This window comes from Micropterus dolomieu, linkage group LG06 (genome assembly GCF_021292245.1).
Source record: "Micropterus dolomieu isolate WLL.071019.BEF.003 ecotype Adirondacks linkage group LG06, ASM2129224v1, whole genome shotgun sequence".
In the NCBI taxonomy this organism is placed as follows: domain Eukaryota; kingdom Metazoa; phylum Chordata; class Actinopteri; order Centrarchiformes; family Centrarchidae; genus Micropterus; species Micropterus dolomieu.
Window position 1 is genome coordinate 28,198,319 of NC_060155.1, and position 11,033 is coordinate 28,209,351.

General features: G+C 37.3%; 1 protein-coding gene across 1 annotated transcript in view; it reads right to left on the reverse strand.

Moving 5' to 3' along the window:
* The window catches only part of LOC123972175 (xenotropic and polytropic retrovirus receptor 1 homolog), a 47,634-nt gene extending 41,083 nt beyond the window's left edge, over positions 1-6,551 (reverse strand). The window contains exon 1 of the mRNA XM_046051471.1: positions 6,085-6,551. Within this exon, the coding sequence (XP_045907427.1) occupies positions 6,085-6,153 (69 nt within the window). The 5' untranslated portion in view covers positions 6,154-6,551. The remainder of the gene's footprint in view (positions 1-6,084) is intronic.
* Positions 6,552-11,033: the final 4,482 nt, after the last annotated feature.

Sequence of the window (11,033 nt, forward strand, 5' to 3'; positions counted from 1 at the left end):
AGCCAGCATCACATTCTCAGGTTGCATAGAGTAGGGATGGTAATATGAGTTCGAACTGCTGCTGAAATAATCACGTAAATCGATTAGACAACTGACAACAGCAAATCAATCAACATGGCACATACGAGTGTTGTAAGATAATCTGTGGTATTCAGCAATTTTCTGGGACTTTCTGGTTTTTCTCTCAGACGGTGTAGTGTTGTTTTTTTCTTTTTTTAGACTTTATTGCCTAATTCTTATTGGAATATTTCAGGACAGCAACTTCTGCAGTTCAAAACTTGTTAGGAAAACTTGTGTCACTCCAAAAGCTGCCTCACCGTCCTGCACCACGCTCTGTTGTCCCAACAGTGTAACATCACCGACTGTAGGCTGGAATACTTCCTCGTCTAACGCCGTTGTGACTGTCACGGCCGACTGTGTCACAGTATTTTTTTCCCCCCCGCTTCATTATCTAGAAGTGCTCTACATGTACACACATGCTAAACAGAGTACATAACATACATACAGGTTAGTCTCAGGTGCTATCTAATTCCCCAGAGGCTACTTGGATTGGTAATTTCAGAAGATGATTTAGTCGCTGTTTGGATCTCTGGAGCTCAACGTCTGCTCAACAGACTGCATTTCTAACTGCAGGAACAGACATTTGGCTCAGAGCTTAATGCGACTGTGCTGCAAAAGGAACACGGAACTAAAACAACGTGTCAGGAGTGCAGAGCAGATGAACGATTGCTTCTGACTTTGAGCCAGAAAGCCTAGCTCTGCTTCATACTGGACAAACAGACAAATGCATGAATGAACCAATGAATAAATAATCTAAATATATAAAGAGGCAATCAATAACTACTTCCAAGCCACTTCATATGCATTTCCAGATCTTCTTACTGCCTCATAGTTTTTCAGGTTTCGTTACGGCGGCGAACTCAGCGGCACTGACTGAAAGAATGTGCTGCAGCAATGTGTGACTATGCAGAGCAAAGACGATGACTTAACACTGCAACTACCGTCGCCAACAATGCAGCTGCTGCTCACAGGTACAGAGAGGGGGAGAAACCCTGGTAGCAGACGCATATCAGCTGCATTACAGCACAGATATAATATAGTATAACTACAGCTTATTGTGTCACATTCATATCAACATGGGCTGTGACCAGAAATGACGGTGATCTGCCATCTCTGTGAACTGGAGGACAAATACACAAACGCGTTCTGTGATGCTTGTTGATAACTGAACATGCAAGTTTAGAGTAAAATGTAAATGCATTCCTAATATATAACACTAATGAAGACATGAAAACACCAGTGCTTCCCATTAATTACAGAAACTACAGCGGCCCGCCGCAGTCTAATTTGTTCCGTCACAGATTCAAAACTTTTTTTAAGTACTTTGGCATCCGACTCGAGACAACTTTTCTTTTGAGGACACAACATAATTTGAGGTAAGTCCGGTGACGTTAAATAGCTAGCTGCACATAAATTTGTAGTGCACACGTATTCGAGCCTTTATGGTAAATAAATACGGAGCAGAGCGAGCTGACAGGCAGAGTTGGAGACTTTATTCTGTCATTTTCTGACTTTACAAAGACAAGTGGCGAGAGGCTGTGAAGTCTTAACCGTACGCGATAGGAGCACCGCATATAATATTTATCAAACTGCGTCGGACTTGGTGAACTTAGCGCGAGGATACAGGCCTGACAACGTCCGGTTTTCAAAATAAGGTGTTAACAACAACGTATATACAGTATGGAGATAAGATTAATTGGATTATATTCACAGGAAGTATAAAACATGGTGTATGTGTCCATTTAAAGTAAAAAAAAAAAACACACTAAAATGTTGGAATTGTTTTGATTTTGGGTTGCTGGAAAAACAAAAATAAATATGTTGACTTCATCACCATTTATATCTGTACAATGTTTATAGCACTTTATGATCTAGCCTCTTTGCTCTCAAAGCGCACCAGAGTGATGCATTTGCAACCTTTAAAAAAGGATCCGAGGTCCGCCCACTATAGTCTCACATAATCCTGTGGGAAGACTTCATATTTAAAAGCAGTGTATCGTGCTTGAACAGTCAGAAATATTCACTTCATGGTTCTACTGCTGGATCTGGTTCTAGGTTGAAAAATCAAAAACCAGCCAGATTCACCGAAGTCCAAGGGTAACAAATGTCTTATCAAATCTTTTGTCTGGAGCTGACACGATTAGTCAATCAATACTTTCTTCAGGGAAAATGCTGAACAGTCGCTTGTTGCATCGTCTCAGTCGATAACATTTACTGCTTTTCTTTGTCTTGTGTGTGGTGGAGAATTAAACATCCATGGGTTTTGTGCGGACAAGATAAGTGATTTGATGACGTCACTGGGAAACTGTGGCGGGCACTTTTCACACTTTTCTTACGTTTCCTAGACTAATCTTTTGATCAGTGCAGCCCTACCTTTGCCTCTCTTTGCTATTTTTTGTATAAGCAAAGCCCAATGGACAAAATACATGCTTCTCATCTTTAAACGGTGTTGACTGTCGTTTTCACCATTTGAAATGAGTGGATTATATCAGCTGTAGATTATTAAAAGTTACTTCTGTAAGTGACTTTCCCAAAGACAGAAAAGACACTCTTGGCTGTTGCACGCAAACCAGTTTCTGAACTTGACCAAAGATCGTTTATAAAGAGAAAGAAACATCTGTGTGTGTGGTAGTTTATACTCTACCTGCATGGATATATTTACACATTTGTCGACGAGCACAGTCTGCACAGTCATGAAGTTTTGAGCCTGGACGCTCGCAGCTGTGCAGAACGTATCTGTGTTTAACGTCCCTCTGCGATCACAACGGATCTGTGAGGTTTTGCAGTTCAGCGAGCCCAACAATCACATCAGCCTTTTCTTTATTCATAGCATATAAACAATTCAGTAGTATCAAACTAATTGAGTGTTTAGAGCAAGTAGCTTGTGAAAAATAAGTTGTGCAAAGTTAAAAGGTAACATTTGATATTTCAGTACGTTGGATCCATATTTGATCATCTCCTTCAATAAGTTGTATAGATTGAAGACGTTGTGCTGCTGCTCCAAACTGTAGCGTGTTAGTTCAGTTCTTTTTTTACTTAACAAACAATGGCTGGAAGCTGAATTCAGACTGGATAATTTGCTGTCAAACCAACCCTTAGTTTATCTTAATTCATGCACGCTGACACCTGTCCTACAGAACTGGTTCTGGTGTGACAGTGAACAACATTACCCCTCTGTGCCAGTTGACTGTGTAACAGAGTTTACCAAAAAAATAAATAAATAAAACTGGATCTGATTAAAAATGTATTACTGACAGTAACATTTTTCCTGCACACAGACCAGTTACAGCTTTGAATGGCACTCAGAAGACTTATATTAAGAGCTGCCTTTCTCTCAGGATCAGCACCATGTTTCTGCAGAATTACTACAGCTGCAACGATTGTCTGCTGTTAAATTAATCGCCTAACTAGTTGATAATCGATTACCGTAAAAGTTCAATTCATAGCCCGGGCTATTATTTGCTTAAAGCATCTATAAAGGGACAGGCGTTTTATTCATTTACCGTGCCGGTAAATCTGAATGAATAGTACTTTGGTGCTCATTGTTTCTGTAAAATGAACTAAACTTGTGGAGAATCTAACGGTTTGTGGCAAAGTTTGAACATTTACATTCATATGCGCGATCTAAGCAGCTTAGCTCAAGCAGGTTGCCCGGTGGGCTTTAAGAGGTTTATACACCCAAAGAACTTCTATAAAAACCAGACCAAGCTTCTAATTGGGACTCTACTTTTAATTTCAGTTTGACGATAATCGCTTTGAGGGCGGCACGGTGGTGCAGTGGTTAGCACTGTCGCCTCACAGCAAGAAGGTCGTGGGGTCAAACCCCGGTTGCCCCGGCCTTGCTGTGTGGAGTTTGTTTGTTGTTTGTCTATGTGTGGCCCTGCGATGGACTGGCGACCTGTTCATGGTCTACCCCGCCTTTCGCCTGATGTCAGCTGGGATCGGTTGCACGATGGATGGATGGTATTGTGATTTCAGCTTCTCAAATGTGAATAATTTTTGTTGTCTTTGCTCCTCTTTGACAGTAAACTGAATATATTTGGATTGTGGACAAAAGAAGGCCTTTGAGGACGTCACCTTGGGCTTTAGAGAAACACTGATCAACATTTTACAAATGTTACTGTGTGGCACCGTCATATTTAACAGCTGAGGTCCATTTCTCCCATTATTTGTCCTCCCTTGAAGGTTAAAACCAGCCATAACTTAACTCTTCCAGTCAGAATAAAACAACTGACATTGAATGATTGTCTCCTAACAACTAACAATCCTGTAAATTTTAACTTTGTTAACTTTGTTCGCATTTTCTAAAAGTTCAACTGGTCTTTTTAAACTCTCCTTATTGAATCATATGTTGTTTGAAAGCTTGTTTTCTAGAGCACAACGTAAGCTAGTCCATATCTCAGATATCTATAAAGGAGATGTGTTCATGTGACAAACAGTCATTTTTATGCTAATCTTTAACAGCAGTTTTCTCAAAATGACATGTTTCCTGTACGCCAAGTCATTTTCCTTCAAGGCCGTTGGAGAGTCATAATTTTACACGCCGTTTCTCAGGTCTTATGGCAGGATGATTACAGAGTTGTTTTTTTTATAAATATCTTTTATCATTCTCATTTTACTTGGTATTTAATCTGTAAATTAAACATGTGGGGGGAAAAGGGTCTGTCACACATGTAATAAATAAAAAATATTTTGATAAACCTCTCTTTAAATGTCTGGCCATTTGGTATATTATCACGATAACATCCAAAAAAATCCATATGACTTTTACCCCATGTGCTGGGAAAGGGATTTGTGTGATTTGCAACTCAGCAGAAATGCCTCATCTCCATATTAACAACATAAAGAATTGTAATTCAAAACAAGCTTCTATAATTATATGTTTCAAACTTGTAAAGTTATATTGCGATATGAGTAAAGTTAGGGAAAAGGCCTATTTGACTGTGGTGTCCAGAACCGATACTTCAGCACCCAGAACCGATACTTCAGCACCCAGAACCGATACTTCAGCACCCAGAACCGATACCCCAAATTCTGAAAACATGTCGGTTCTCATTTTGCATGGTCCCGAAGACCCAACACGTGGAAGATAAAAACAAGTGCAGCTGCAGCGACAGCTCTGCATCCACTCCTCAAATAGAAAAGAGTAGAAAAGAGTATGGAAACAGGAGTGAAGTTAGTTTTATTTCTCACAGGTGGAGAGCTAATTTAGGCGTTTCATAGTTTTTGATTACCTGAAAATCACCAAAGAAGGCGAACTGAATGTCTGTCCAACTCGCCTGTTACTTTAGCGAGTCAGGGACCATCTTAAAAAGTGCAATAAGATCCATTTTAATAATTTGCAAATATGTGCACTAGGTTGTAATTTCAGTAGCTTGTTCATTTATGTATATATTGACATCAAAGCGCCTCCTGGACATCGTCTCACAACTTTCACAGCTGTTTTTATTATAATGTTTATTTTTGTTTTTATTACTGCAGTATCGAGAATCGTGTAATTTTACTCTTATCGGTATCGACTATTATTAAATTTCTGGTATCGTCACCTCCCCAGTTGTCTCACTTTAAGGCAGCATAAAGATTAAGAGTTGAACTGCAAAGTTTTAACATCATTAATGGATGATTAAGGTCCCAGATTTAAGCAATCAGCACCTCCACCGTCCAACCCTGATGTTAAACACACCAGCTGAGCCGGGTCAGCATTTTTCGGGTGAGGGGGAACAGAGAGGGTGGTTAACAACAAGCGAAAAGATTAACTCAATAATAAATGATGAATCAGCCGAAAGCAGCTCGATGTGACCCGAGGTGGAAACCCGCAGAGCTAACACAACAAACCCGGCTAGCTTGTGTAGTTTGCTAGCTAACGCTGGTGGGCTGCGGTTTCCTCTTTCTTCCTGTCGTACAACGACACGAGAAAACATCTCCAACCGTGTCCAAATGTCCGAAAACAAGAAATGCCCGGTAAGAAAACGAGCCAGAGAAGCTAACGCTGGCTCCAGCAGGTTTAGCACGAAGCTAACTTACCTCATATTGGATGTACTGTTTCCTCCACTCCGGGGTGATGTGAGCCGAGAGATGCTCTGTGAATTTCATTTTGGCAGCTTTTTCTCCCCTCTCCTCTTCTCTCCCCTCTCCCCCCTGAAACCACCGAGTCGAGCAGGGGTGATGTGCGTCGTCGTGCTGGTTCACAAATGTTCACACTCAAATTCTCCTCCGAAGATTAAAAAGATCGGGCTGCTCGCAGAGAGAGAGAGAGAGAAAGAGAAAGAGATGCCCTTTTTTTTGTCTTAACCTAGCTAGCTAGCTACCGGCGACACCTTCCTGCAGGTTTTTAAGACTCACTCGACGACACGAATTTGCTGCTGGAGTCGCATGTTTGCTTTTAAATAAAAAGCCTACATGTGTTTTTTTGATCTGTCGCAGAAAGATAGCTGGTTAGTTTCTGGTAAACAGGCTTAAACGCTGTTTCTCTCCTCTCACTCCACCTCCTGCCTCCCGCTGCCTTCGCGTGCAGTCGGAAATGTCAACACTCAAATCTTGAGAGCGATTGAACATGTTGGGTTTTTTTTTTTTTCGTCGTCGTAGGTGACATTTAAAAAAAATAAAATAAAAAAGGCCAATTTTGGCTTTTTGAAAGCAATTGCTAAAAGTTTGCTGAAAATTATCTTGCGACAAAAATGAGAAACGTTTACTTGCACAATGTAAAAAAACATGAAATGCAATGTAAATATAGAAGAAACTGATCTGGCTTGTCCAAAAAACAACAACACTAGCTGCTGATTACAGCATTATATTCTATAATATTTTCATATTTGTAACCGGCCACATGAATTTTGTTTCCCTTCCCCTTCATCTGGTGTCCGGGCTCAGACCTGGCACGTTGCACATATTTGTTGTTGATTGTTGATCTTTGTTGTTGTATATTTTTATGTTGTCAGTTTATATATTTATATGTACACAATAGTCTCTTCCGTTGCGTTACTTCTGCACAGCACAGACCCAGAATAATGCACATGTATATATCTGCAACGTTGTTCTTCCATTACATATTTATATATTTCTACATTTATTTATGTTGACTGTATGTTTGTCTGCATGTAGCACCTTATCACCACAGCAAGCTCCTCCTATGTGTAAAACACTACTCGGCAATAAAGCTCCTTCTGATTCATATAAATAAATAATAATAATCCTTATTTGTAGAGCTCTTTTCAAAAACAAGTTACAAAGTGCTTTAACAAGTGTAAAGACAATAATACCCAAAAGACAATAATACAAAAACAATACAAGATAAAAGCATGAAAACATTGAAAAGACTAAAATACACGTTTAAGATAAATATAAAATAAGTAAAATAGAATAAAATAAAATCAAATAAGATCAGGAAAAGCTCTCCTATAAAAGTATGTTTTAAGAAGGGACTTAAAAGAGTTCACTGACTCAGCCGACCTGATTTCCTCGGGCAGGCTGTTCTGGAACAGTATAATAAAGACGTTTCCACCTTAAATTGGTGCAGAAAAATGTCTATAGAATGCAGGAAATTAATAGTTTAATGCTCAAAATCTTTCCTCAGTGAACATTTCTTCTTAATATTATTGGAGTTGTCTTGTTCTCGTGACTCCAATATTGTTCACGTCTCATGGACAAAGTGTTTTGTCTCACCCCTAATCTGAGCCCTTAAATGTCCCCACCACTTTTCAACACAAATAAAAAACGTTTTGAAAAAGGTTTATTTTCACAATAAAAAAACATACAATGCAATGTAAATGTAGAATAAACAAACAAAAGAACAAGCTACTAATTAGGCCTGCTGAGTGCTTTATATTTTTAGATTTTGAATTGTCACCTGGTCCTTGAATTTCGTCTTTCCCTTTCTAAAAATGAAGACATTTTCAGCTTAAATCGGTGCAGAAAATGTCTCTATAATGCAGGAAATTAAGTGTTTAATACTCAAAATCCCCCATACCCCCTCTCATATGAATATTTCTTCAAAATAGTGTTAAAATATCTTCTCGACTTGTGTTCATTACCCCAATATTGTGTTAGGCCCGTTTTTTTGTGGTTTGTTTGTTTGTTTGTTTTAACTTAAGGCGAGACACCACAGTCCAAAATTATGATTTTGCTTCAATCTGTCAATTTTCTGAGAATTTTTATTACCATACTTTCATAAAATGTACAAAACAATCTTGAATTAATCCTCCTGAAATGAGACCTGGAGTTTCTTTATTTTATTTTAATTTTGTTTACAGAATTCCCTGTGAGAAACATGTCATACAGATTATTTTTTAACGTTTTGCTGTAATATGCAATGGAATCAGTACTTTTACTCAAGTACAGGATTTGTGTACTTTGCTGATCAAATAAATACCGATAAGAAATATTGTAAGGTTTCTACTTGTATCTCAGAGGGAAATATTGTACTTTTGACTTCACTACATTTATCTGACAGCTTTAGTTCCTTTACAAACTAAGATTTTTAAACACAAAACACATGAAGAGTTTATAAAATATGATGTATTGTTATAAATTTAACTACCCAACAATTTATACAAGTGCAGCTGAGACAATTAGTTGATTCTATCATGGCAACAGCTCCTGACAAACATAACTGTGCTGATAGTACTTTTTACTGATAATAGTACTTTTTACTCTTAATACTGTAGTTGTTTTTTTTTAAATAGCAGATACTTTTGTACTTTGTAGAATTAAATTGAAGACCTCTATTTTTAGTGGATGTTATATTTAGCGAGGGAATCTGTACTTTTACTTATACAGCCCACAGGATTTGTCTACTTTGTCCACCGCTGACCAAATAAATACCAAATAAATATTGTACGGTAAAGAGGATCAGGTTTGACTGTTGTGAGAGATGAGAATTAAAAAAAAGAAAAACAATGGAAGGTGCAGTAAAAATATGGTGAAAATACTACAAAACCACTAAAATTATGGGTGAACAAATAGGTGTACTGGGTAAATAAACCTGTTTGTATCACATGTCCTTCGTCGGGGACACCAGCTCTCATTTCATGCAAATTAATACATTAAAAGCCACCAATTTGGTATTGATAGAAACTCAGTCGCTATCCATTTCTATTACATTTTTCTCATTTAAAACAACAAAGAACACATTTCATCATGTAAAATTCATATTAAATTTTAGGAAACCTTTTTTTTTTTACTAAAAAATATTGGATGGTTGAAGATCTGAAGCTAAGGATGAGTCAGTGCACGTACAATGTGACGAACACATCATGCACGGTACATCAGAAGGAAATTCTTGGAAACATGTTGCACCTACAAATATGTTGTCTGCCTAACTCGGTGCTCTGTTCCTTAAAGATATATTATTATAAAGACATTTCCCTATGTTTTGTGTTTTACCTAAAGCACTTAGAATTGCCTTGTTGTTTAAATAAACTCCATCATCAGGTCGTGTTTTCCCAGATTCACTATGCTTTGCTGGATTGTGTTTGTGCTTTGGCAAAGATCATCTGGCCTTAAACAGTAAATTCTTTTCTTCCACTTCAGGATCTCTTGCAAAGATTCTTTATTCTTCTTTTATATTTACCTATGTAACATATCTGCACAACACAAATCCAGAGTAATGCACATGTAAATAACTGCTACCATGTTTTTTTTCCTTTCACCCATAGTTCTATATTCTTTGTTTATTTATTTTTCGTCAATCTTATATACATATATTTTACATTTACTCATTTAGCTGACGCTTTTATCCGCAGCTATACATGTCAGAGGTCGTCTGGAGCAACAAGTGGTTAAGTGTCTTGCTCAGGGACACAATGGTGGATGGGTCACAGTGGGGGATTGAACCAGGGTTTCTCACACCAAAGGCATAGTCTTATCCACTGCTCCATCACCACCCCTCCACATATATTTTTATAAATACAAATCACATGTGTAAATAACTGTTTTTCATTTACACATAGTTCTATAATTCTTTCATAACTTATTTCTGTTTATTCCAAATTTACAATTGTTTTAAATTTATTTATGTCAACGGTATGTTCATGTCTAAGTCTATCACCTAATCACCATAGCAAACATAGCAAACTCATAGTATGTGTAAAATACTACTTGGCAAAAATGCTCTTTCTAATTCTGATTCTAACCTTCTTGTCTTTCATTACATCTTTATCTTCATCTTACTTTTTTCCTCTGTCTTGCGTTTCAGTGAACAAATCCTTGCTTTTACTATAAATATCGGTGACACATGAATGCCACATCTGTGACGTCACCAGCAACACTTGAGAGAAGATGACGTAGATGAAGATTGTTGAATCTATACCTATTGATTTGTTGCACCCTCCTGCCAAGCTAGATTTGAAAATATTAAATGGAATATAATATTAAGAAATATTGTGTAACCAACAAAACTAGAGAAGTTTCATTTAAAATTATAAATTTGATTTATCCTGTGAACCAGCCTGTGACCTCAACGTTCACGAATGATGTTGTGGAAAAGTGTGTGTTTTGCAGGTGTGAGGCTGAAACCATTTGTAATTTAGTTTATGATTTTACTTGCATACTTACTTTACTTTACAAAATTGCTGGTTCGACTATTAATTTACAGAAAGGCCACATATTATTTAAGACAAGATTGATATTGATTGTAAAAAACTGCATATTTTGAACTCTTTATTTAAAACGGACAGTATTACATTCACAAATGCAGATGGTCTAAGAAGAAACCCCAAATACAACAGTTCAAGATATAAATCAAACATGACATTGAAACTTTCTTTGGTCTAAGAAATAGTAAAGCCATTTAAAAAAGTTAAAAGATGTAAATATTTAAATATTCACATGATACCCCTTTGTACGTTGTTGTTGTTTTATGTATTTTTGTCTTAGCTAAAGATCTTTTTATGAGAAGAATTTTAGATTCAATAAAGAAGTGAACAAAAAAAAGAGGTGCTCTCTTTTTAAAAATGATATTTATATTAGGAGCAGCA